Source organism: Crocodylus siamensis, chromosome 11 (genome assembly GCF_052110815.1).
Source record: "Crocodylus siamensis isolate JL-2025a chromosome 11, ASM5211081v1, whole genome shotgun sequence".
Lineage (NCBI taxonomy): Eukaryota > Metazoa > Chordata > Crocodylia > Crocodylidae > Crocodylus > Crocodylus siamensis.
Genome location: NC_143405.1, coordinates 22,976,017 through 23,003,961, shown reverse-complemented (window position 1 = coordinate 23,003,961; position 27,945 = coordinate 22,976,017). Strand labels below are relative to the sequence as shown.

Here is a 27,945-nt window from a genome sequence, read left to right as displayed (position 1 = left end):
TCGGATTTCATGTAAATACTTTAATTATATCTGAATGCTTAAAACATAGAAACACTTGAGTTCAATTACATCTTAATGCTTCTACTAAATGCTATGTATATTTTCAAGTACTGGGTAAGGAAGTGGAATTACACTAAAAGAATACTAGAGTAGAAATCCAGCAAATACTAGTAATATTCTTTTAGCCTCATAGTTGCATTTCATTGATGTAAGGGCTTCCTGCAGAGGGCAGAGCCTGTGTATACCAGAGGAATGTCTGAATGGCATTTCCGCCTTAAGCTTCTTAAATACAGGCATACCTCATTTTATTGCGCTTCACTTTATTGTGCTTTGCAGATATTGCGTTTTTTACAAATTGAAGGTTTGTGGCAACCCTGCGTCAAGCAAGTCTATCGGCGCCATTTTTCCAACAGCATTTGCTCACTTTGCATTTTTAGCAATAAAGTATTTTTTAATTAAGGTATGTATATTGGGTTTTTTAGACATAAAGCTATTGCACACTTAATAGACTACAGTATAGTGTAAACATAACTTTTATATGCACTGGGAAACCAAAAAATTCGTGTGACTCGCTTTATTGCGATATTCGCTTTATTGCGGTGGTCTGGAACCAAACCCGCAATATCTCCGAGGTATGCCTGTACATATTATTAATATGTACCTTAGTAATATCACAGGGCAGACGTGTGTTGTATACCAGATGAATGGCAGGCAGATGCTTTGGCCTACAGCAGGGGCATCAAACAAATAGCACACAAGCTGGATTTGGCCCACAAAGCCCCACCATCCATACCCTGCAGTGGTGCCCTTGGGTCTGATCAGACCCACACATGGTATGGGGCCAGTCTGCAGGTTAGGTGCAGGACACAACTCTCTCCCACTCCCCCAGCATACTTGTTCCAACAGTGGCTTCAGCCAGTCTGGGACCCACACTCTGTGCCCCGTAGATCCCAGAGTGGCTGGAACAGGCACTGCATGCTGTGCAGTATGGCTGAAGCAGCAGCTGCGCTGTGTATGGTGGCTGCCCCAGCTGGACTGTGCTGTATGTGGTGCCCGCTCTGAGACATGCCACATGCAATACCCACTCCAGCCAGTCCAGGATGATGCACCCAGTGCTTTCAGACACCATGCAACATGAATCCTGGACTGGATCTGCAATGTGGCACAGTATTAGAGCCACTGGAGTGGGTACCGCAAGCAGTGCAGTTTAACCAGGGTTGCTATGTGTGCTGTCAGTGCAAGTCCCGACCAGATGGAGCAGCCACCAGATCAGATATGTTCCTGAGGGGAAGAGGGCTGGAGAAGGGGTCTATGGGCCCCATCTGATCCATGGCCAAGCCCTGCCCCACTCCTCTGGCCAGCGGGGTCAGGTAAGGTTGACACCCCTGGCCTAGAGCTTGCAATTGCCTGAGTGGGGCAAGGATTTGGGTTCTGAGCATCTCACAGTGTGCTGCCTTTTTCCATAGTCATTTAAAATGCCATGTTTTTGATAATCATTCTTTCAAAATTGTTAGTTTTTTGCCCCATTACTCCAATTTTATTTAGTTTTGTTTTTTTTAACTGCAGAATATTGTAGTCCTAAAAGCATCAAAGCTTCCTTGCAGCTGAAGCTGAAGTCTACCTGGGAGGACTCTGGTGCAGCTGCTGGCTACTACTCCTGACCTGACTGAAAACGATATTAGATCTCTGGTGGCTGCATGCTGTGATGTATCTGGTTCAGCTCTTCAAGTTATATAACTTGGAGTAGATTTTCTGAAGCCACGTGCACACTCTCCATTGAGGCCAGTGGAGCTAGGCCAAGTTACACCAGCTGATGCTCTAGCCCACTGTTTTCACACCCCCACCCCCAAGTCATCAGCAATCCCTTATTAGTGCTCTCACTCCAAGTAGCTTAGAGCTGAGGCGCTGGGTTGCCTTCTCATGATTCCAGTTGTGTTGTCTGGCTGTATGCTGAGGTCCTTTTCCAAGAGCAGCCAAAGACCCACAGGTGCAAACAGGATCCTCAAGTCCTCAAGCTTTTAACTATAAAGGGAAAATTGGGGAGGGAGGGGGGAAGGTCTGATCCCACAATGCTCAGTGAGGTGAGCAATGCTGGTAAGGATGGGTGAGATGTTTCTATAAGGACTTCTCACAAGACAGCACTATAGAAGTAGGCAGATAAGCAGGTCTTAGCACTTGCAAAAGGGGGCAAAATACAAACTAATAATTTGAAGGAGTGTAAACTGGCTGGCAGACTCCAACTGGTGGAGTTATGTTGAGAAGCCCAAATTGTTAGACCCTTTTCCAGCCCATGTCTCCTTGCACAATGATCCTTTCTAGGAACACATTCAAATTGTGGCTGCCACTGCAAAAAGTGAGCTTCTTACTCTGAGCCCTGGAGCAGGTTCTCTTCCTAGCTGAGCTCACAGATAAAATCCAGGTCTGGCTGACAAAGGCATGCATGCCAGAAAACCCAGTAGAGGATCAGTACCTGGACAGTGCTGATGCATCTATGCCAGCACTGCATATATGGAACAGCTGGATTTGGTGCATATACCCAGAGTAACCCAAAGGAACGCACTCGTTTGGAAATTTAAGTCTACCTCTTCCATGAATATATTAAATGGGACTTTTACCCAGCAGGTGGAAGGAGGCACAGAGGTCAGCATGTGATGAATAGGTAGCTGCACGCGTATTTTCTAGGTTTCCTCAGAGTCCCACTGCAGTTTCATAGCTGGGAAGGGAAAGAGAAGATGGGGTGATTGCCTTAAGATTTGGACATCTTGAAGAACATGGGTAAAGGGGTAATTAGCCTGGATAGAGTACAGTGTGGCTCATGCTCCCTCCAGTACCTAAACTAACTCATTTAGAGCTAGCTGGGGTTTCTTTGCACAGCCCTATCTTGTGCCAAATAGCTGTGCTTCAGAGATACGGTATTCCTCTACATGGACCTCTGTAAAACTATCGCAACACCATACATGGCCTGCCGCTCACTGCTGGCATTCCCCTACTGGCTGCTTGTCTAATTGCACTTCCTCTTGGTGACTGCCCGAATGCTTGCATATGAGATCACCCATTCTGTACTACCCAAAGCTAAGGTGTCCAAAGCAGCATAGCTGCATCATGATCCATGACACTGCTTCAGCCCATAGGTTCTATCTTTGGCATTCTTCCCTTCTGGTATCAGCTGAAGGCACTGCAGCAGGAGAGGTGCTTCAGCATTAAAGATGAACTGAAGGACTGTTTTTGCCCACCAAGACCCAAGTCTGAACTTGCACTTCTGCATCAGTGGATGCAGTGCCATTTCTTAAAGTGGAGTATTCTGCTGGACACATGGCAGAGAGTTGCCTGCTTCAGTACCAGATGCAAAGAACCTTAAATGCAGCTTCTGGTGGGTACATAAATAATGCTTAGATTTTCAGTAACTACTGATGGAGGTGTATTAATGTTTAATTTTAAGCCTATGTACCTATATTTCTCCTCAAAAAAGGATTCTGTTTCCCCCTCAAGACTTGGCTTTGAAGGGGCTTTTCTCAGCCAAAGTAGAGGAGTGGATGGGATAATATCAGCATCCATTTTAATCATTCAGGCACTGTGGTGTTTCAGCATCAACACAGGCTTAGTAGGACAGGTTGAAGCCCAGGGCACTTGCAATGCACAGGGCAGCACCCAGGCTGCTGCAGTGCGGATTGGAGTGGTGCATTCAGCTACCACTGCTGTGGTGGCTATATTTGTGCCTGTCCAAAAATGTGAAATCTGCGGCAGCTGACCTACTGCCCCTTCCCCCCCAGTTGCCCTATGGTGCATCAATCAGTGTCTCAGCAAGAGGTGGTTTTGCAGGCAGATATAAGAGCTCTTGGCCTCTAGTAGCTGAACGGGTCCCCCTGCAGCCTTGCCGCATCACTGATTTAGGACATTGAACCATTTTCTCTTTTGACATTTAATCAATCAATTATTTTTCCAAAGCCTTCAGTTCACCTTTATAGCCAGTAATGGCCAGGCTGAAAGTCTTTGACACCACCCTCTGTATATGTTTATGAACAACTCCCTTGGCCCAAGGGTGGTGCTAAAAGCAAGGGGGACAATCTTCACCCCTGGGGATAGTATTGCATGCTCATGGATGTTGTCTAGCAGGCTGCCCTAGCTCCCGGCTCAAGGGGACTCTGCCATCCCTCAAGCATCTCTGAAAGCTGCTGCCTCTGCAGGCCACTGGTGGGGAGATGCTAGTGTCATACTGCAGGACTCTTCCGGGGATGTTATGACACAAAGCCAATGGGAGAACCCTTCTGAACATATACACCCCTCCCCCCACCCCTGTATTCAGTTCAAATTAATTTGTTCAGAGACCAACTCATCTCTGAACATTTGCATCTCCATTAGCACACAACTTAGAGAGTGCCTACTGCCATCACCCCTGAGATCTGGGCATGGCAGTTCAGGACTTTCAAGGGGCAATGGATGCATCAACAACTGCTGCAGCCACCATCAAGTATTTGCTTCCTGAAGTGGGTTCAGTGCCCTGCACTTTCTCCCCAGGTGCAACACAAACCAATGGGGCAATCAGCTGGGCTCAGTGATGTCACCCATGCTTGTAGTAAGTTATTAATTGGTTGGTTCTTTGGCTATATCCTGTCCAATCTCAGCACAGTCCCAAAGCAGGGGCCGGTATTGTTCATGCATTGATGGCATTAGCAACATCTGTAAACACAAGACGGCTGGGTCTCTGGAGGGCTCCTTGGTTTGTCAGAAGAATCTGCAAGGAAGCAGAGAAAGGTGGGATATGCTGCAAGGTATCATACATGGATTCATCCCCTCACAAGGGTCGTGCCAGGAGGGTAAAACATAAGGCCTATGGGCTGCATCTCGCCCACAGAGCCCCACCATCTGGGCCACCAGTGCTGCCCTTGGGTTTGATCAGACTCACAAGGGGCTCAGTGGATGCCAGTGGCATGGGGCCAGTTGCCTTCTTTTCCCTTCCCTCCCTTCCCATTCCCCATTCCTCTCCCCCAGCATTCTTGAACTAATGGCATGTCTAGGAGCATGGCTTGGAACATGGATCCCGGAGTGGCTAGAATGGGCATCATGTGTGATGGTCTGACCAGAACAACAGCCACACTTCACATAGTGGACACTGTACCAGACATGGCACCCACTCTGGGACACATGCTGCATATGGTACCTACTCTAGCTGGTCTGGGACCCACACTGCACAGTGTTTGTAGGTGCAGTGTGCAGTGCAGGTCCCAGACTGGCTGGAGTAGGTACTATACACGGCACAGTCCCAGGGGTGCTGGGGTGGGTACCACATGCAATGCAGTCCAAGTGGGGTGGCCACTACGCTTCATGGGGTGCATATTCTAGCTGCTCCAGGATTTGCCCATCACACAGCATGGGTCTTAGACTGGATGGAGCAATCACCAGATCAGGTATGCTGTGGGAGGGGGAGAGACAGGAGGAAGAAGAGGAGGAGAGGAGGCCTGTGGGCCTGATCTGGCTTGTGAAGAGGGCCTGTGCTACTCATTCAGCCCACAAGGCCAGACAAGTTTGACATCCCTGGGTTATACTGGTTAGAAAAACTGTGATTAACGAGTGTGACACTGTAACAGGGGGCAAGCTCAGGGCCAGATCTCATGCCGGACTGCCCACCTATTTCTTTTGGGCAATCTGCCCAGATTTGTCTGTCACGACTTTGTTGTTTCCATAAACTGTTGGTATAATGCAGGAGACTGCCTGTTACTGCCCCGATACTACAGGCGGTATCTGTGGCTCTGTTCCTCCCCTATACTGCAGCCCAAGCCTCGCAGATGCCATCCACATGTTGTAACCATATCCCAGCCCCTAACTCTGGCCTCTCTCACTGGGCTCCATGCCCCTCACACACAGTTGTGGCTCCAACCCTCTGGGCTCCTTACCTATCACTAGGCTCCATGCCCCTTGCCAAACTCTGGGTTCCTTGCCCCCATTTGCTCTGGGCACCTTGCCCCCCTCTGGACTCCCTTTGGTCCTGCCGACCTCCTTGCCAGGTTACCCCACTAGGATGTGGGGGCTGGGGTTAAGGCACCCCTACCCACCTTTCACCAGGGTCATAACTGGCTTGGCATTCCCTGGGGGCTCACATACCACTAGGAGCCCTACCAAGCCACCCTTCCCTGACAGGGTACAGTTTTAGGTCATGCTGAGGACCAGGAGCTTCCAAACCATCCCCATAAGTTCCTGCCCTTATCTCCAAGGTTGTTTCTGCTGCAGCTCAACTAGGCAATATTTCTGCCTGGGCTGGTAGCAACAGACTGCAGCCTTTATATACTAGGTTCTCAAAATGGCTGCTGCCATCAAGCACCTGCTAGATGCCTGACCCAGCCCTTAAAGTGGCAGGCACCAACAGTGTCCTGCCGCAGACACAAATATATATTTAGCCAGATATTGAAGTCACAGGAGCCATACCCTGGACCCTTGGATCTAGATCAGGGTTTGGGGAGCCAGAATGACCCAGTTTGGGTCTAAGGAGTGCAGGTACTAGGACCTGACCACCTCTGCTGTTTCTCCTTGTGTGAGGCTGTGGAACAATATAGTGCCTCCCTCCCACATAAGTCCAGGCACCCAGCTGCAGTGCAGAATAGGTAGAGCCCTGCTCCCCCATCCATCCTGAGGCTGACTGTTACCAAAGCCACAGCTCTGCAGGCTGTATCCAAAGGCTTCACAGACCAGAGTCAGCCCACGGGCCATACTTTGCTGACCCCTGGTGTAGCTTATCCAGGCCTGCATGGATTAGCAACGTGTAATGCTTTCTATCTCCTGTACCCTTTGTGAGTCTTATTGCCTCACTTTATCGATCCTTTATGTAGAAGTTCATATGTACAGGACTGTCGCTTAAATGTTGCAAAACTAAAAGACTCTTCCCTCAGTGGTCCCATGGAATCAACTATGTGCAAAACTGCCTTCCATGTTGGATTGATTCCCTTGTTATTTTAAACAGTTAAAATAGCCATTCTCATTTCAACGGTAGCTGTGGGGCAAGAGACCCTATGGGGATCCAGAGAGTCCTTCTGGAGTGCCTCCATGGAGATCCAGGGAGTCCTACTAAATAGCAGAGATGCACTAGTCTGAGGCTGGATGGTTTGTGGTGATCTTCTCCATGTGTTACTTAGATGAGTCATTTTTATGCATCTTGGGTGCATCTATACAAGATGTTTACTGCAGTTGACCAATTAGCTCCACAGTAAATATCTCAATGTCTACACATATGCCCATATTAGGCCACAGGAAACTAATAAACTCTGCAGCAGGGTAGTACTATAAGTACTATTGTGCTGTGGAGACTTTTTGTGTGTGTGCAGCAGCGCACATTGTAGACACTGATGTGGCTGGCTGGGGCATGAGGGCTTCAGTGCAGGGGCTGCTTGCTGGCTAGCCCCATGCTGGAGCACCCTTGTACCCCAGCCAACCCATATGCAGCACACTGAGTTGGGTTGTAGCAGCCCTGGGCTAGCAGGCTGATGCCCTGGGTCCCCTGCCAGCTGGGGCTGCTCTGACCTGGCTCAGTGTGCTGCAGTCCTGGGCACATGTTCAAATGGTATGCCTGGGAGCAATAAATGCCAATGCAACAGATGCCATTATTTGTTTCAAATTAATTGCATGTGTAGATGCACCCCTTATGCATAATCCATGCATTTAATGTTTGCCCCTACACGCACTGCATGTAGTCAGAACTCCTCCTTTACATATTACTTTCTGATTCATGATAATCAAAATATTCAATACACAATCCTCTATGACTAAAAATCAACCCCAGCACATGTGGGCATGTGCATACAAGCCCACACCCACCCACAAACTGTACTACAACCAAAAGTAAGTTATGCAAGAGTCTAAAGTCATCTAAAATGAACACAAGTCTTCTTTGCCTTACCCTCCATCCCTTGTAGCTCCCAAGTTGAGCCAGGTCTGAACAGACACCCCATGTTTTGGGGGAAGTGAGTTGGTACCTGAATCAAGACTTTGGGCCAGTTCTCATCCTTGGCCTTTATTCATGCACTGGTGCCACCAAAACCCTGCATCTAAAGTCTCCATGAATTGAATCAAGTTTTCTAGTTCATCTCTGTCTCTACCCTATGTTTATCCCTGTTAATTCTTGAAGAAGGATTTACCATGGCAACTCTCTGAAGGAGAAGAAAGAACAGCAAACATCACTACTGTTTACTTGATAGCTCTAGGGTTTCCCACCTGCACAACGACAGTTTACTGCTACATCTCACAGTTGTGCTTCAATGGGTGAAGGGAGAAAGTTGCCTTGAGAAAAAGCCTTTGGCATTACAACTTGTTTGTATTTCCTGTTTCTTTCAAATCTGCTACAGATGAGTTAAAAATATTAAGTGAAATGTATGTGCATGAAAACTGACAGGCCTACAAAGTAACTCCCTGCCCCCAAGAAAAAGGTTCACAGGGAAGAGCGCCACAGGCTGCATGGAGCACTTGAGGAAGATGTAAGAAAGGAGCAACGTCTGCTCTACAGAGGAGCTGCAGTCACCTTGTTGGCTGGGAGACATACCTGTTCCAGCTGTCCCTGCAGGCTCTGCATTTTAGAAGAACTCTTTTCCACAAAGAAAACAGAAAATGCTGTGAAACTTGCCAAAGGCCATACGAGGAAGCCCCCTTCCCACTTCTTCCACCTCCTGGTGCGCTTGGCAGACTGGCATGGAGCTCTCTGAAGGCTGCTAGGACTACACCAGCAGAAACAGAATAGAACTGACAAACCCACTTGGGTCTAAGCACTTTATTAACTAGTTAGTGGATTTGTCAGTGAGGTTGCACGTCACAGCCACTCAGAGCTTCATGGCAGCCAGGACGGTACAACTCATGTCTTGTGGATACAAATCCACAAACCCTTCTCACTTGAGCAAAAGATGAAACTTACTTCCCTTTCTTCTGTCTAGGCCACATTGGCCCCAGTACTCAGCTGGTCTAGAGACATGGACCCTAGCTAGCCAAGTTGAGACACAAGTTATCATAGTTCTTCAATTCAAGCTTTGATCTTGTGCCCTTTGGAGCTAGTGCCAAGAAAAAACAGCTATGGTAATAAATACATTGAAGACTGCTCCTCCCACAACAAGGCCTGTGCTAAGATATGCTTGTACCACAGCTGACTTGTGGACAAAGAATGGGGTTAGGTTCCTTATGTGTAGTTTATAAATAGTTAGGTCCTTTGGTGTGAGCCAAATATGCCACCCTCATGCATTTGGGGATCTCTGTCTGTTAACACCCCCCCCATCCAAGGTCAACTCTATCCAATAACCTCCTCAGACCTTTTGGCATCTCCAGAAATGAGCTATAGTAAACCTATCCAGTAAACTGCTGAAACCTCCAGTAAACTGCTGAAACCTCCCAGCCTCCTAGCAGACAAGATTCTGCGTAATTTTCTCCCACCGCTACCCAGTAATGACAGGCACTTGCCCCATTGACCCTCCAAGCTGCTCACACCTCCCAACTTCAAGGGAGTCACATGGGTTAGAGAAGCCCACCCAAGCTCCTGCATGGCCTGATCAACACAGCCTCACAGAAAGGGCATTATCCTACAGTAAATACAATGCATGTGCCAGTCATGAGAACAGAACCACCACTCATCGCTGCACAGACTGGAGAAGAGAAGAGCCACATGACTGTAGACAATGTACAATGTCTTCTGTAGACAATGCCTGCCTTGCTCTGTGAGGCCTGCAAAGATGCAGCATCTCGCCCGTGCTCCAGTAGCTCTTGCTCCAGCTCATCCTGTTCTTCTGTGGGGTCAAAGTTGTACATGGGCATGAGTTGGTGCCGCAGCTTCTCTAACCTGCCAGAGGAAGAAGGGCAAAGGGTTACATGAAAATCAGCTGCTAAACGGGGAAAGAGATGGAAACCCCAGCCCAGCCTAGGTGAGCCTCTCCCCATTCCACCCTTCCGCTGAGCAGCTGCGTGCAGGCTGGGTGTCCACAGCTGCATGTGAACCCAAGGGAGCTTTTGTTCAGTACTGTCTCATGCTATTAGGAAGCAAAGGGATTCTGCTATAACTACAACTCACTGGGAGGGTAAGAATCTACTCCTGTTATTAACTAACAGTTGCGTTGCAAGCTGAAGCAGAAAATGCCTATTCTGAAGTCCCAAGGTTCAATAACCATTAATATCTGGTGGGGATAACTGTTATATATGTGCCAGTGGCCTCTACAGGGAATTGATACAGGACAGGCTTCACTTGGGAAGGCGCAGCTGGGAGTGAGCCATCACATACTGGCTAACCATGTTGTCCCTCCCCTCCACAATCATGACTAGCCCTGCTGAACGAATTACACTTTCAGCTCAAGTGGGCAAGGGCTGTACTTCAGGTCTGGATTCAGTCTTTGCAGAGAGGACCTGGGGTATCAGTTGGATCTAAAGAGACTTTGTTGCTCTTTGTGGTATCCAGACTGTCTTAAGCTGTGTTGCTGGATATCACCACAAAGGGTTGCCCTGCATCCTGGCCTGGATCACATAGCAATGGAAGTGACTGCTATCCTCAGACATGCATGTGTGCTTGTGCTGGAGTCCTTGCCTGTGACCATGGCTGCAGTTTATGAGTGTGACTGTGCTGGGTGGAATGGATTACAGAGCTGTTCCTGGCAGAGCAACCGCAAATATCCCTCTTGGCAAACACTCGGCTGACACATTTTCAGCACACCCTCCTCCTGCTTCCAAATGGGCTTTGCCAACTAAGTTATCAGCTCTGGCAATTTTATGTTTACAGGCCAAATGCTTCAGCCTCCAAATTTTAGATTTAGAGACCAGCTTGGAAATTTCACAGTTGGCAGAAATATATCAGGCAGGTTTGTGTACAGCCCAGTACCGCCAACAGCAGTCAGCAAGAGCAGTGCTGCCCACAACAGATACAAACTAAGTGCCCATCCATTAAAAAGGGCAGAGGAATCTAGAAGAAGAATCTTTCCCTGTATTCTTCCCACATCTCTATTTCCAGCAGTGAGTTTAGTAGGAAAACTAGCCAGTAAGTCTCAGGCTAGGAAGCTTAATGCCTGTGCAAAATAGGATTCTCCTGGGAATAGCAGAGTGCAACCTGCCATCCGTCACTCCTTCCAGGACTACATAGACAAGTAGGGGGTGTTAGACTCCCCACACTTGCCATACTGAGCCGAAGCTTTGAAGAGCTGGAGTTTGGCAGACATAGGGCATGCTACTGTGACTGCAGTGGAAAACGGAGACACCTGAGCCAGCACTGAACTATAAGGGTGCACCAATAAAGATTTTTTTTGGCTGATACCAATGGCTGATTATTAATCAGCCATATCGGCTGATTCTGATCTGATATGCAGCACAGCCAGCTGGAGAGCAGCGTCCAGTCAATAAGTCTGTGGGAGGGAAGGGGTGGAGGGTAGGGCAGGGGCATATTAAGGCCCCCTTGGGAAGGGAGGAAGTGGGACTGGGACAGGGGCATGCGCTGCCAAGGCAGGGCAGTGAATGTGCCCCCACTGGTAGTGGAGCAGAGCTTTAGGCAGCTTGTCCAAGGAGTATGGCAGGGAGGGGGTTCACCCCCAGGAGAGGCTGTGCTCACCCCTGTGGGGGGCGTGGGGGGCATGTGGCCCCTCTGGATTTCTGCGTGGGGTGAGGACAAGCTGCCTGCTGCTGGCTTGGAGCCAGGGGCTGCACTGGCTTCTTCCCAGTGTTGGGGGCTGGGCCAGGGCTGTGCTTGGGGGGGAGGGGGAGCAGGTAGCAGTGGCACTGGGAGGGGTGATTAAAGGGTAAGTTGTAGCCTCCCAAAAATTCCCTATAGCCCCCCCACATAGCCTCACCTCCCAGCACCACCACTGCCCCCCCCCCCCGCTCCTGCATGCCCCAGTGCAGAACTAACCCAGCCCCCCCACCAGGAAGAGGCTGGCACAGACCTGGGTCCCCAGCCTACAGTGGGCAGCCCTTCCTCATCCTGTGTACAAATCTGGGGGACACATGCCCCCCATGCCTCCCTTCGTGGCACATGCAACAGTGGGGAGATGCCACTCTCCCTGCCCCGCTGCATCCAACAGATGAGTTGCCCACATGCACACAGCATTTATTGGTGACATTATTGGCTACACTGGCCAAAAAAAGCTGATTGCTGATAATGTTAATTTTCCTTTTATGAGTGATGATCCAATATGGACTGATATATTGGTGCACCCCTATTGAACTAGCTAGCTTGGGGACTGTTAACAGTCTGGTCATGGTAGCATGAAGCTCCAGTGGGCTGCAAAACTTGTTTCAAAAGCACCTTCAGTTAGCCTGTACTAAGATGCAATCTGTCCCAGCTACAGTGGTAGTTTACTACTATTTCTGGTATCTCTGTACCACATTGTTGTCACTGCTGTGATTGCAGTATAGATGTACCTTACAAGGAAATATCACTGAAGCAGCCCGCTGGAACAGAGTCCCTTCTGCAAACATGGGGTTGGGGCTAACTGGAATTTAACAGACCTTCACTGCTCTCAGTGCTACACAGGCCGCAGGTTCTTTATACCAACACAGGCCTCCTGCCTGTTTAGGATCTGATGAAGTAAGCTTCTGTTTATGAAAGCTTATGCATCTCTGTCTTAGTCTGTAATGTTCAAATCTACCCTGCCTTCTGCCCTTTTCCTTAGCCCACCTCAGACATGAATGGTAAGAAGTTCTGAGAAACCCTCATCCCACAGGCAGTGGACCACAACTGTAGGGGAACCCTTCAGGAGCTGGTTTTAAAAGGCAGCCTAATACACAATGTAAACCAGTTGCTCTCTCCTACTTCTTCAGTGGCTCAGCTAGAGTTGGTCCCAGCAGGTCTTGTTCTCAAAGGGACCACCCTCTGCAGCCTCCCTGTTGGCTGGAGACTTCCTGGCCTTAGCTGTGAAGTATTAAAATGCTCCACCCAAAAAACAGACAGCACATACCTCTTTCTCTTCCTGATGTACAGAACCTAGAGGAAAAAAAGAAATGCCATTATGACAATTCTGTGAGTGTCACAGCTTAGACCTCTGGGCTTCTGAATAGGACATGTCTAGTCCAGAAAAGGAAGAGCCCAACAGACATCTGGAAGGGATTGCTGGGAAAAGCTGAGAATCTGAGAATAACAGGGCGCATCTACATGAGACATGTTACTGCACAGTAGAGCTAATTACTGCACAGTAAGCTTCCACATCTACATGTGCAGGTGTTTACTGCATAGTAATTGGCTCTTATCATGAGTAAATTTGCTACCTGCAAATGCAAGTAGCAAATTTACTCATGATTAGTAATGCACAGTAGCGCATTAGTAGTATAGACCCCTGACTGGGATCAAATGTGCTCCTGGTCAGCTGAACAGCAGGGGGTCAGAGATTGCTCCCTGTCCCTGGGAGCTGCCTACAGCCAGGGCACGGGGACAATGTCCCTCTGCCCTGGCAGCAGGGAGCTCCCAGTCCCCACTCCAAAATCATGGGGTTAGAGCTGGGAGATTCTTATGTCCCAGCCCAAGTCCCACCATGGGATCCAGGTTAGGAGATCCTTCTTTCCTAATGCTGACCCCGATCATGGAGTTGGCACTGGGAAAGAAGGATCTGCCAGCCCGGGCCCCATGACTGTGGAGATCAGGCTGGGAGATAAAGATCTCCCCAGCCCCTGCTCCCTAGCCCCTGCTCCCTGCTGCCAGGTCAGGGGGACATTGTCCCTGCCAGGGCTCCAGTGGCAAAGCCCGCCCCAGCAATAGGCAGCCCCCACCAGGAGACACTGTCTCCTGGCCATGTGCTCTCTGTGAGCCCCTGAGCTAGCACCCAGGGGGAGCCTAGAGCTCCTCCTGGCTGCTGCAGGGGGCCAGTTCAGGGCCGGCAGGGGCAGAAGCAAATGGCTGCCATGAACAGCAAATCTGCTCCTGAGACCCTGAATGTGTACTCTAGAGTAAACTGATCCTGGATTATTTTCATGTGTAGATGCTCCCATAGACAGGGAAGCACCAATATCTGTAGTCACTATACATCAAAAGGGGGCCACAACCTGTTTTTTTGGTATATCAATGTAAATCCTGTGACTTACTGAACCACATGGAAGGTCAGCTGTTTAGATAGCATAGATTAGTATCTCTGTTGGTTGCTGGACAGCAATGACTATTTAGACCACCTGAGGACCTGGCCCTTCATGTTTTACATTCTTATTTTACCACAAAGGGTACCTGTTGTTATCTGCTGCTGATTAGAGGAATATGCAGCAAAGAGACGGGAATCTGTGATCTGTCACTCAGTAGGTGAGTTGCTGAACTGGAAGGGGAATCAGATCATAAGCTCATTCACCTGTTAGGCAGAAAGTGGAAGGGAACAAGAAGAATCAATTCTTTATTTGAAGGCCAATTTCTCTTAAAACTCCCAACAATTTAATCAGTAGAACCAGCTGCTGCAGATTTTTATTGCAGGCTATGAGTAAAATTTTCAACCCCATCCATGAGATGTTGAAGTTTGTGTCCATCAGAATTTCCACAAGACTCCCATCACTGAGGCTTTCTCCACAATTTTACTCAGCACATATAATATTCAAAACAGGGGGAATCAGAAGTGTTGAATTCCCCCTCCAGTTCAGCAACTCACCTACTGAGTGACAGATCACAGATTCCCATTATACCTCCATGTGGACAGTCTTATTCAGAATTAGGGTGGCTTCAGTTCATATTAGTTTAAATCTCTTCCAAAGTAAATTCAGCTAAACTGAATTATGGTCACTTTTAATTTATAATGGGCATTTTCTGACATGTTCTGATTAGAACTGAGTCTGCTGGAGTCAATTAACTGAGTTTCCTGTGTAGCAGGGCACTGAGGTGTGTGCTACGTGTGGGGCCGTAAGTGAGGAGCCCAGCTGTGGGTTGCCAGGGTAACCGGTAGGTGTCAGAGGACCGGAAGGGGCAGGGCCTGGCTCCCATATAACTCCCAGGCTGAAGCCAGGCAGGCAGTTGCCTGCCAGCAGCCATAGGGGTATGAGCTCTGCCGGAGTGAGAAAAAGGAAGAGGCTAGAAAGCACAGGCAGTTGTTCGGGTGAGAGATGGAGAAACCCAGTGACAGACTTGAAGGTGATTATGGCTTAGGTTTACATTATAGCCAAAGGGCTTGAATTTGCATTGACAGTTTACGACTGGAGGACTGGGTGAGGCTATAAGGGGATGGAGGAGGCCTCATAGGGGAGCCATGGCTGCGTGGAGACCCCAGAGAAGCCCTGGAGGGGGGGGCAGCGAGAAGCCCCAGAAAGAGGGCTGTGGAAAGCCCGAGCGCCTGTGGGGCTCAGAGAGTGAGATACACAAAACAACGTTCGGTACATCTGCGAGGCTTGGGGCATGGCACGCGGGTGGTTGGAGCCATGCATAGCCCATAAGGCTGGGGTGTTCGGAACCCCATTGTATAAACAAGGATTGGGGTAGTAGGAACCGTGACCAGGAAGACGAGAGGTAACCTCCCTTTAACTTTCATAAGATCAAGATGTGGCAGGCAAGAACAAGGGTGCATTAACGCAAACTTGGCATGGTAGGACGCGCTAGGGGAGAGCATGGCAACCCTAGGATGTTTTCTCCCACCTGGTACCTCCTGGAACATTTTAATCCAGTGGGCTGCAGTGTCTCAGGTGTTCAGCGTCCCGCATTTCAAAACCGCAATGGGGCACTTTAACTAAACTTCATTTGACAAGCTTTAGTTAAAGTGCCCCCTCTACCATTTTGAAATGCAGGATGGTGAATATATAAGATGCTGCAAGCATTCTAATTAGAGCAGCTCCTGAGAGCAAATTAATTGAAGCAAACTCAATTAATCGTGTCTCTGGAGTGTGCTAATTAGCATGCTCCAGCAGCCTTGGTGTCACATATTCAGTGTCCTCATGCTTCAAAATGATGGTGGGGTTCTTTAACTAAAGCTTGTTGAATGAGCTTCAGTAAAAGTGCTCCTGCCACCATTTTGAAGCATGGGACACTGAATACATAAGCTGCTGCGGGCATAGGCGCTGACCTTTTTTTTTTGCCAGGGGGGCCTTAGATGATGTCTCCCCCTGCCCCACCTAGCAGCATGGATGCAGGCTGCCTGCTGCAGGCTCAGGGCTTTCTGCCTTGCTGCCCTCCCCCTGGGAGCCCTGTGCTGGCTACACTGCCATAAGAAGGTGTCCCCTGCTCCCCAGCAGCAACGGGGGGCACAACTCCATGCGGCCACTCCTGCTGCTGCCAGGCAGGTAGGGGGCACCTTGCCATGGTAGTGTGGTCAGTGCAGAATTCATAGGGGGAGGGCAAAAGGCCAGGGGACCCCCGAGGCAAAAGAAGGCAGCCTGTATCTGCCTCTGCCCCGTGCACAAATCTAGGGAATATGTGCCCCCTCATTCCCCCTTCTCAGGAGTGCACACAGCAGCAGGGAGCCAGCCCTTTCCCACCCCATGTACCTGTGGCTTTGTCCAAATCCCTGCCTCAGGCCTGGGCCCCATGCATCGCCTTGGCTGGGCAGTGCCCCCCCCAGGCGCAGCCCCTGCCCCACTCCCTCCCTTACTATGGCGGCCTTAATCTGTTCTCCCCCATAGGCTTACCTGGAGGCAGCTAGGGGAGCTACTCCCTTGCTGCCTGGGGCTGTATTCCTGGCCACATACATATGGGCACACATGCACATGGTGCTTCCTACATCCCACTCCCGGCACCCCTTGTAGGCTGGAACTCTGCCAGCCTGCAAGGGGAAACCTGCTGCTTCCTGTGTTTTTTCCATGGTGAACACAAAAACTGGATCCCTACATGACACTGCGAATCCTAGACAAATGCTGTCCGGCAGTCATGCAGCCCAGGACTGGGACTTGATGTTCCCATTTCAGGACCATCCTGCCAAATTAGGGACAGGTGGTCACCCCACCCTCTTCCCGATGGGGCCAGGGCCCTCGGGTTCCCATGTATTCAGTGCCTATGGCTGTGGGCACTTTAACTAGAGTGGCTCCTGAGAGTCACTCTAATAAAAGCATCCCCTTTCTTCCTGGAGCATGTGTAAAGACCTCCTTAGAGACTAACTGGTTAGGTGAGGCTTGAGTTTTCATAGCAACGACTTGCTTCCTCAGATGCTACTAAAACTACGAAAAAGCTCAAGCTCTCTGAACCAGTTAGTCTCTGAAATGCTATGCTGCCCTACCTCTTGCCCAATCTAAATGAGTGTCCATGCCAAACTTTAATATGGTTCAACTAATCCACTTAAAACATTATTTCAGATTAACCTTCTCAAGGGTTCCCATGTAGATAGGTCCACTCAAAGGAGTTATTCCAGATTTACAACTGAAAGCAGACTACTTCATTACCTTTTACATAAACTCCCCAACACTATGAAAATAAAATGCTAATATTCCTTATGGGAATTGGTTCTTGGCATCCCCCTAGCCCAGCCAAGCACTCTGCCTAGAACCAAACCAGGATGTTCCTAGCACTACTGAGCAGTTTTTTAGGATTATCATTGCTCGGGGGGACCTGGACTATTCCCAGGCTTAACTCTTTCTGAGCACTGGTGACTGAAAATTGATGGACCTTGAGAAACTTCTTGTTCCCAGCACTGTTGCATGGTTTTTGATGTAGCGGTTCTTTCTCAGTTTGGTCAAGTGATGTGAATCAAAACAGATATGGATATATCAGAGCCACATTCCCTCTTTTTAGAGAGGGAAATAGGTAGTAGGTCTCTTACCATAGCTACAGCCAACCCAATCACTGTAATGATTCCAAATGACAGCAGCATTGTGCCCATGCCAGGCCCACTGCTGGCCACATCAGGGATCTTGGTGCTGTTAAAGCTGGTGGTCTCAGGGCTTATGGTAGCAGTTTCTGGCACAGTCCCATCCACAGTTGTCCCTGGATCAGGTTCAGAGGTGGTAGTGCTGGTGTGGTACAAATTATGTACAGAGGATGTGCTGTAACTCATCCTGGACAAGAGTCCCACCTCCTCTTGCACTGAACTGTTGTCTCCACCTACTTAAGACTCGTCAGTTTCAGTTAAAAAGCATAGTGTCTTCTCTACTATCAAGGAAGCTCATGTGAAAGTTACTCTGTAGCATTTTCTTTGATGGACCTCCTTCATGGGAAACTTCCTGGCTTCTTCCTGTGCAAAAGAGATGCAGACAAAACTTTACTGATATACAGATGTTCTGTGAAAGTCACAGAGATAGTCCTGGCCATTACATCTTCCAAAGCAGTCATTTATTTGGAAAATAATGTTTAGAGTCTTTCAGGATACCTAAATTAAGATAAGGGCCAAATTTTCAAAGGTACTGAGCATGTCTATGTGAGACACTTTACTGCGCAGGAGACTAATTTGCTGTACTGCTGGATAGTCCCACCAGATAAGTGGTATCTGGCATCACAGTAAATTATTGCACTGAAAGGCATATGTAGATAGTGACATTCAGATTAGTTTACTCTGGCTCAAATTGACCTGGAGTATATTCAGTCACATTAATTGTTATGTAGACATGCCCATTGAGCACCCTGCAATTTCAGCTCAAGTCAGTGGGAGCTGTGAGTATTCATTTTCTCAAAATTGGTTGGTGAGAGGCCTATGGGCCTCACCCACAACTGGTAAGAAAACAGTTAATTAGGTAGCTGGCCACTGCCCAGCCAGGATGCAAGCCTTGCTAGGGCTACAGATAAAAGGAGTCCAATGACAGAGTCTGGTGGTTATTGGGCTGGGAACCAGTTGGCTAGAAGATTGGCTGGCTGAAGGGATAAGGTGAAGGCAGCTGGGGTAAGACCAGGTGAACTAGGATGAACTAGGAACTAGAGACTAACAGTCCTCAAGTGAACTAAGATCAGCCAGGAAGAAGCCTCAGAGGCCGCATGCTGAGACTCCGATGTGTGCCAGGCTCCTCCACATGTTCCCTTTTGTGGAATTTCCTTCTATGCCTGACTTGAAGCTGGGTTGGGGAGACGAGAGGAGGAAGTATGGTGAGAACTGACCACCTGATAGGGAGTCTCAAGAGGAGCTCCCAAAGGCACCCAAAGTCGACCTATAACTGAATTCTGTTGCTTTGTACCTTCTCAAACTCTTGCTGATTTAGTTTTCCTGTTGCTGTTCCAGCTCTGCCTTCTCATGGGCACTTAGCAGAGCTGTCTGGCTGCCAATTCCTGATATACAGACTGTACTGCAAATGAATATATCTATTCTGGTTCCAAGAGGGGCAGGGCTGCCCTCACCAGTATGAACAGCATGTTCCTAAGTCTCCTGATTTGTTTCCTGTTTTTCCCACTGAGACGAGTACAAAGATGGAATGAAACTTATTGGAGGGAAAGGGTAAAATAACAGATGTGAAGCACACCAGCTTGAGGCTGTGTTCTAGCAAGCCAAAACCATTCTTTGTCCAGTTCTGACAGAGTCCTTGAGAAGATGCTGTACTTATTACCTCCACTACTGTTTCTTAACCCTTCGCTCCAGGCCCTGATAAGGCAATTTTCTTGGAGGGAGTGGGTACAATATTTTTTTTTTCACCAAATGTTATAAAGAAGCTTAATTCAGGGGATATTTGGCAAGTTACCAGAACAAACAGAGGTCAACCCACTCAAATGCAGTCTGTAACTGGTGGCTGCTAATCACCTGTTTCTAAAGGATTTGTTCATTTGGACAGCAACTAATAAATTCAGCAGCAAGAAATGCATCTGCATAACCCTTTTCTAAGGCAAAGGTGTAATGATGTGGCTGGCTGCCTAGATGGCTGTCATGCACAGAGGCAGCAGTGATACTGCACCTATGGCACAACCTTGTGGTAGCCACAGCTTTTTCCACCTCCTGCCCTCTTCCTCCCTGGTCCTTCCCCCTCAGTTGGCACCCAGGGCAGCTACCCCAGTTCCTCTGCCCTAGTTATGCCACTGCTTCAAGGCCAGGTTTCTTGCACCCAATTCTGAAAGTAGTCCAATGACACAAATTGACTGGTTGAAAAAGATGGTTTGGGGATGGAGATTGCCTTACTTCTCCTATGGTGTACTGGTGGTAGGAGAAACAGGAAACTGTAATTCCCTAATCCTAAGAATGGAGTGGATCTGAAGGGTTCTTTAAAGAGTGATAATAACATAGACCTGTAGCACTTCAGTACCTAATATTTCTGTTCAAATTCTAGATGTGGATATATCTGAGGGGAGGGAATATTTTGGAGACTTTATAAGTCCTTGGAAAAGCCACTGGGGTGTTTTGTTTTTTTTAAGACCTAATTTCACAAAGGCTTGTGAAATGTTGAGGGGTGTGTGCATGCGCACCAGGCCATGTAAGCTGTTAAACTTCTGGGATGGAGAGGTAAAGATGGACATGAGGCTGGAACTGCAAAGGTGATCCAGTTCCTTCTTCCTATCCAGTCCCTGTTGCTGTGGGGTTCTGAGTGCTTCCCAGAAATACACTATACAAAGTGATCAGCATCTGTCATTAATTATAGAAGTAACAAAATTACTCAGGGCAAATAGCCATGCTGTAGCGTATCTGCTGTAGTCATCCTGTTCCTAATGCCATTTGTGCTGCATCTATATATGCTCTCTATTCTATCACAGAGGTTGCAATGCACTCTGAGCATATATTCCATAATTCCCAGAACAACTCCCTGAAGCAAAAGCTTCCAGATTTCTAGATGTCTTAGGGGGAGAGGAAGTGTCAGACTCCCACGTGTCGCTAGGAAAATGGTCTTGTCTTGTCTTAAAAACAACACTTCTGTTGACACTGTTCTCTTCGTATATCATGCTGGGGCACTGGTATGTTACTAAACAAATCTGGTGGACCACAACTACCCTTGTAGGCATCCACCCAACTATGAAGCTCATCTTCATGTAGCTTGAGGACTGATGAAATAATGTTCATTGTCTAGGCCTATTGAGCACATCGGTTCTAGTTATTTCCTCTCCCTCCTGCTGAACCTAACCTAGTTCATGATTGTAACGGCAGCTCAGGAAAAAGAAGGGGAAATAATGAATGGGCTTTGGAAGGCTGGGGAGCTCCTTTTGAGAGATTCATTCATCTGTGCTAATCAGGGAAATTATTAATGACAGTAATTAAAGAAAAACCCAAACAAGGTATTAAAGAATTAAACAAAGTTCATATACTAGGGTTGCTACAAAACTTGGATCTGGAATTCATACAACTCATACTTGAAACTGTAGTTTTGGTTTGGTTCTAAAACCAGAGGCTGTTTCCAAAAATCAGTCTGGGGGCCAGCATCATGCTTTAGACATGCATGCACACGCACTGTCATCACCAGAGTTCTGCGTATTTTGACTGATCTATAACTGGTGCCAACCCATTCCCAGTCAATAGTTAATTAGGGGGTATATCTTCTGCTAGAGTAAATCAGCATCTCTTCTCTGAATATAGTAGTACGGCCATGCCATCTCACAGAGGCAGCTACAAATTGGCTAAGTATTTCCAAAAAGCATATTTTTTTTTAAGTGGGGAGGTTACCTTATTAGGTTTCCTTTATATGGCTTTGATTTGCATTCTCCTATGGCCCCATCAACACTGGATTTTTCACAATGTTAGAGACCCATCACGACTTGGATGACCAGTTCAGAAGCCATATTATAATATTTCCTTTCTGAAGCCACATTCTAGCTTAGCTAGCTTAAGCTTCCCTTGATTGTCAGCCAGATAATGTATTACAGGTTCTATGGGGGACCCAGCTTTTACAATGATGGGCTCTTTGTGGATGAACGGGTCTTCTCCTGATGATGCTGAAAATGGTCCAACACTAGAGCAGCTTTGATATGTGCTGTGTGGCCAGAGCCTGCACTACATCATATATAGCTTTAGTACATTCTATTTCTGTGTACTCCATACACACAGGAGACAGAAGGACCAGCACAGGAACCAGATTTTGAACTGCTGGTGAACTGGAGTAGCTCCACTGACAACAGCAGCCAAGAACCTGGCCTCAAGACTGTCTATGTTTCAATCAACAAATGTGTTTTTATATTGTCAGGGTCTCTTTGTGCTGAGGTCTAGTAGGACTGGGAGTCAGGACAGCTTGTGCCTTTTCCCTAAGGCCTGAATTTTCAAAATATGACTACAGTAGGAGTTGCAAGTGATCAACACCTCTGAAAAACTGGCCATTGATTCAAGTCTAAGACTCCAGGCTTCTTCAATTTTAGTTTTCATGTCATGGGTATGCTTTAGTTTTCTCCCATTTATGACAAGGACAATGGTACTTGTCCAAGTGCTTTGTGTTATCTGGATAAAAAGGGCAAGGATGTATTCATATTTGCTGCTATATTGGTATATTTTCATTCTGCTGCTGCGGGAACTGTCACCAAAAAGAAACATGCTTTGTAAATCAACCACTTGTAACACATGGCATTTGGTCACTGTGGGCTCATGAGATATGTGTTTTCAGTGCAAGAGCTTGTGGTTTCCCCTTAAACCATCATGTCAATGGCCAGTCATTGGCATGGCCTGCATGACCCACTATGGCACAATCATACACCTATATATCTGTTGGTGCCTTAATCACTATCCTTCTCGGGGGAGTGGGCAGTGGTGGACTGATGGGGCGGGGGGGGGGCATGGCCACCGGCCTGGGTGGGGGTGCCAGCTAGGCCCTTAAGAGTTCTTATCACACAATGTGACTTTAAGTATTGCTATGAAAAGGATTGGAGGGGAATGGTGTGTGCAGGCCCTGGGTGCTGGAGACCCACGGTACATCACTGAGAGTGGGATGAAGCATCCACTGAACTGACTTCCATCTCGCTTGTAATTAGGCCATATCAGAGTCCAGCTGGTCCCAACCAGAGGATCAGGGCAGTTCATCCTGAGGCTGCAGAGAAACAGGTGCCATCTTCAACAAGCCTGGATCAGTGCCCTGGGTCCAGCCAGTCCTACCATGGCAATCAGGGCAGTCAGTTCCCTGAGGCTACATGCAACAGGCCCCACCCTCACTCCAAAATTTAAAAGCTAGGCTAGCCCAGCTACTGTGTCTTGACAAAGACTTTGGAATTTTCTCCTGACCTTCCTTACTTTAATTCTTTGCTTTCTGGCCCTGACGTGGCTCCAGCTCTGAATGTTACCACACCCTGACTCTGGCTCTGGCATACCCTGATTTGGCTCCAGCTTTTGACTCGGGTTCAGACTTCTGGCTCACCCTGACCCTGATACCAGCTTCTAGTTCCCTTTGACTGGCTTTGGACTCCTAGCTCCCTGGGAGCCTGGCACTTGGACCTTGTTCATGTATCAGGTGACCTCCTCTGACTGCCCACACCCTAGTTCCTAACACCATCCCCCTTACTGATAAACACACACCACAAGACTGGGGTGTTAGCTGATGTTTCAATGATCTCCTTGACCTTCATCTCTCCCTGTTGGATGGGGGCAGGAACAAAAGGCAGTGAAGACTCTGTCTTCTGGCTTATGTTAGCTCATGCCTTGCTTCTAGACCTGAGATCCAGCCTGATTTTCCTTAGACATTTGGGGATGGCTCCAGAGCAGCTACTGAGCCAATGAATTATTCAGGGTAAGGTTTGGGGAGATGCTTTCCCTAGTCTGTTTCAAGGACCAGAGAAGCCAGATGATTTTTGTAGGGTTGCCTACTATATCCGCTCAGGGTTAGACCCTACATTTGGGATCAGGAAGGAATTTTACTCCATAGGAAGACTGATACTGACTGGGGTTTTTGCTTTCCTCTGTAGTGGGGGAGATGGTCCTCTTCCTCAGATCTCCCAAGTGCATTTTAACAACCCTTGCGGTAGCACAGCACTGACAGCCCTTGTTCCCCTGCTTTACCTGTGGCAGGTTAGATTTGGTGTCTTTGGGCAATATGCCTTGTCTCTGAAATCTATGAAATCTATGGAACTACATTAGGGCTGGAAGGGACCTCAGGAGATCGAATTCAGCCCCCTGTCCCAGGGGCAGGAAGTCAGCTGGGGGTCAAAGGATCCCAGCAAGATAAATGTCCAAATGTCTCTTAAAGGAGTCTGGAATAGGTGCATGCACCACGTCTGGAGGCAGTCTATTCCAGGCCTTGGGGGCTGGGACAGTAAAGAAGTTTTTCCTTATGTCTAGCCTGAAATGGTCTTGGAGGAGTTTGTGACCGTTTTGATCTTGTCATCCCTTGGGGCGCTCTGGTGAACAGGTGTCCCCCCAGATCTTGATGTACACTCCTTATATACTTATAGGCAGCCACCAGGTTGTGCAACAGGGTTGATTTACCAGTATGTAGTTTCAGGAACAAGCTATCTACAGCTTGGATAGGGATGATACTGGCTTGAGCAGGCATTGAATTATATCAGAGGTGGCCAACCTGCAGCACATGTGCCACAAGTGGCATGGGCAGTCTCTGTATGTGGCACATGATAAATCAGGGAAGGGATAGGCAACACAATAGCAGACAGCATAGGCGACTGGGAGGGGGTGCACAGGGTTGCGCATGCCCCACCTGGCGGGGCTAGTGCCCACCCTGATGGCCGTCACTAATGCTGTTGGTAGGGTTGGTGCCCCCCCCCGACATGGCCGCCGCTGTCAGCGGCTTCTGCAGGTGCCCCCCCAGATTCAGGAGGCACCAGTCACTCATGGCAGATGGGGCAGAGAGCAGAGCAGCAGATTGGGCATGGAGAGGGCACAGGAGTGGCACTCAGGGAGAATACAGGGGTAATGTGTGCCACACCTGCCAAAAAATTTGCTCTCACTAGATGACCTCTGAAGGTCCCTCCCAACCCTCCTTTTCCATTATTCTATGATCAGGGTAATAGAATCCCAGCAGAGATTGCTCAGGGCTTTAATTTCATAGTAGGCCACTGTTCTTTCCCATCTTACAGAGGTATCCCTTTGAATTCGTTCAAGAAAATGACCCTCCCAGCTTGAACCATGAGGCACCTCAACAGATTAACTCATGTACAGCAGTTCAGAATGGTAAAAAGTTACTAAATGCTGTAGATCTGTCAAAAGTAGCCATTACTGATGGGACTCATACCCAGCATCATGAGGCTTCCCAGAAGGCAAATCTGCCTGCTAAGCAAGATGATCACTTTCCTTCTCTTCTCTATTTAAGCAGCAGCTGTATAAATCTTTCTAGGCCCTAATCTCCCATGTATTTTTTAGGACATAGGAGATGTATGTTTGCTGGGAGTCTGTCAGGTCTTCACTAGACTTTATACAATTACATTTTCTATTATTCCGTATTACAAAAGACACTTCACATATAAAGGAATGTTCAACAGCTTGATTTTAACTAGAAAAAGATTTTAAAGCCCCAAATAAAGCAAGGTTTACAACATTCACCAACATAGATTTAAATCAGCATGTTATAGCATCTTGTTTTTCCTCAAGAAATTGGGTTCCTCCGGCTGGGGGGGTCTATGGAATTTAGCCTTTAGTTCATTCCATTCATGCTGGGATGTGACCGTGGAATAAGGGAAAAGTGGCAGCACTGCACGGAGTGATGGATACTCATTTCCTGTATCAGACAATGTCCGAGACAAATTCCAACTTGGGTGCTTCCTTTTGTCTTAAAGCCTTCACCCTGCAGCACCCAGTGCAGAAATGATTCTTCACTTTCTTTTCTAAAAAATTATTGTGTAATACACAGTACTTGGTATAAAATAACTACCACACTCCTTCCCGAGAGTAACTGCATTTCAGTGGTGGATGGGTGATCTGTGCTTCTGTCACCACAGATTTAGGCTTTTGCTCTCCCCATTTCTCTCTTTGAATCCCAGTAGCCTGTTCTGACTTCACCCCTCTTCTCCCTCCCTTGCCTTCCTCCCACCTACTTTCAGTGCTGTAAACTGGTGCCCAGTTTCCCGCCCTCCTTGCAGCGCCTGAACAAAACAGTGACATCAGCACTTACTTAATTCCTCCCAGATGAGGAGTCGATTCCCCTTCTGGTTCCAGTCGTCCGTCTCAGACTGGGAGAGTAGCCTAGGCCAAGGCTCCCAAGCCAGCAGGCAGGCAGCAGGAGTACCCAGAGTCCACACAGACACAGTAACTGCTCACCTTCCCAGGAGAGGTACTGTCTGTCTGTCTGTCTGACCTCCTTATCTCCCGCCTGAAGTGGGACCCTGGTGTCAAAGTCTCTGTGATGTGTTTGCTGGGGGACGCAAACCAATTGCCTTCTCCTAAAGAGAGCTGCTTCCAGTGAATACCGGAAAGCCACCTTAGCAGATGGATAATTCTTGGCTGACGACAGGGATGACGAGCAGCCTTAGGCAAGTGGAACTGAGAGTGCCCATGCTGGAGACAGGGGACCTGCTGCTGCTCCTATTGCTGCTGCTGTCATTGTGCTACTTGCCATTGTATTTTCCAAGATGCCAGGAGCAGCCCACCCTCTCCTCCGCTTTCTCTGATCTCGGGCTTTGATCTCCTTTCTGCTTGGGATTGGTGGGGAGAGGATTGGGTTCTGGCTTGGGGTTGGCCAGGCTGCTTGTCACTCCTGAGCTGTTTGGTTGCCGCTGCAGGGCGATTCTGAGGTTGAACAGTGGGAAGCTGGGATTTGTAGCACCCGGTGCTGACAGTTGGGAAGGCTGCTCAGATGCTCTGCAGAGCAGAGGGAAAAGGAAGGGTTCGTGAGCCTCAGCCAGAGCCCTCATTGGGATGGTGTTTTGCCACCCTGTATTCCCAGTGGTTCAGGAATATGGAATGCCAGCCCTGCTCAGCTCTTGCCAGGGAAATGCATCACCAGGAACTTCATTTACAAGAGGGCATTGGTTCCTGCACCATCAGTGCAGAACCATTCTGCCTTTCACTCAGTGCAGTTTTCTCTGGTCCTTGGTAGTGCTAATACATAATATTTTTTCCTCTTTGCTTTCATTGGAGGATCTTTAAAGCACTTTGAACTTTTTTGTACTGAAGTATAGTGGACATGTAGGACTACAAGGGACCACTTGGGTCATTAATTTAGTCCCCCACAATCACAGTCAACTATGCAGTAGATGTGAAGTCCAGACATGTTCATAAGAATGTGCCCTTTCCCTCCGCACAACACACATGCATACCACGAGGCACAAACCACTATATACTATACTGTATATTTGTATACACTGTACAAACTTGAAACTTTCAGTACAAAAGATAAGAATATTCAGGAACTTCGATGTGCCATAGAAAGAGAGTGGGATTGACAAAGGTCACTACTAATGCCAAAGGCCCTGCAGTAGCAAGGATTTGTTAAATGAAATATGCCCAAAGAGTTCTAATGAGCAACTTGTAATTTCAGCATTTGTCTGCTGGAAGTTTTGAAGAGAGAGGCAATAGAGCTCCTGTGCACTCTTGGCAGTTAGGAGCATCTTACTGGAATTACAGCACCACAATATCTGTCTGTTGTTGGTGAAATCAGAATCCAATCCACAGACCAATGGCCCAGTCAGCAAAGATGGACTCTGAAGTCTTCTACCCATCAATCCTATCTTCACATCCTCCTTTCTGAAAGATGTGACAGCTGCATTTTATATTAGTCTGAGCCCTTCTCCCACCCACAAACACAAAGGCAAAATCTTTTTTTATCCCAGGCTTAGCAGCAACAATGCCAGGGGACATATACCAGGGGAGACAGAGTCCTGTCTGGAGAACTGTATGTAGTTATTTGTTTCTGAAGTATTGGTTTCGTAAGGAAAATTAAAGGCAGTAGGGAATAGGCAGGGATTATACATGACTAAACACCAACATCCAAAATGTTGGGATGTTTATTTTAGTGTAGTAGCATTGCTTTGTATTTTGACCAACCACATAACTACACAAGATACAAAAACCCCTTTGAAACATTTTGATAATGGTGTGTCTGCAAACAGGAATCTGGAATGAGAAATGACATGCCAGGGACAGCCTCTTGGCAGATTACACTGAGTGCCACAACATCCTGGCATGCCATGAGATCTTTTTAAGGGTACCATGGGGTGCTACACAATATTAGCACTATTCGATATGCAAACACCTATACAAGTCTTAGCCTTTCTCCCACCAACAAACACAAAGGCATAATCTTTTTTGATCCCAGACTTAGCAGCAACAATGCCAGGGAACATACACCATGGAGACAGAGCCCAGT

General features: G+C 47.9%; 1 protein-coding gene across 3 annotated transcripts; it reads right to left on the bottom strand.

Annotated features, from left to right (window-relative positions):
- On the bottom strand, window positions 1-26,270 carry C11H3orf18 (chromosome 11 C3orf18 homolog). Of its 3 annotated transcripts, none has more exons than XM_090022449.1 (5): window positions 25,753-26,270; window positions 17,640-18,050; window positions 12,894-12,919; window positions 9,673-9,802; window positions 1-4,732 (listed from the first exon to the last, which is right to left on the bottom strand). In XM_090022449.1, exons 2-5 carry the CDS (start codon window positions 17,871-17,873, stop codon window positions 4,652-4,654), a joined length of 471 nt encoding a protein of 156 aa, XP_089878575.1. In that variant the 5' UTR covers window positions 17,874-18,050; window positions 25,753-26,270; the 3' UTR covers window positions 1-4,651. The 3 variants fall into 3 exon arrangements, 2 of the variants coding, with proteins under 2 accessions (XP_089878575.1, XP_089878574.1); XR_016438529.1 differs by lacking the exon at window positions 1-4,732 and adding an exon at window positions 4,791-5,158 and having other exon boundaries at window positions 5,257-9,802; XM_090022448.1 differs by lacking the exon at window positions 1-4,732 and having other exon boundaries at window positions 4,791-9,802.
- Between the last annotated feature and the right edge of the window lie 1,675 nt (window positions 26,271-27,945).

What these genes read in the sequence shown, in the direction of transcription:
- C11H3orf18 (XM_090022448.1), bottom strand. Translation starts at nt 17,873, where the DNA reads ATGAGTTACAGCACATCCTCTGTACATAATTTGTACCACACCAGCACT. An exon ending in TTGGGTTGGCTGTAGCTATG is followed by an intron (nt 12,920 to 17,639) that starts GTAAGAGACCTA and finishes TTTTTCCTCTAG; the next exon opens with GTTCTGTACATCAGGAAGAG. An exon ending in TACATCAGGAAGAGAAAGAG is followed by an intron (nt 9,803 to 12,893) that starts GTATGTGCTGTC and finishes TTCCTCTGGCAG; the next exon opens with GTTAGAGAAGCTGCGGCACC.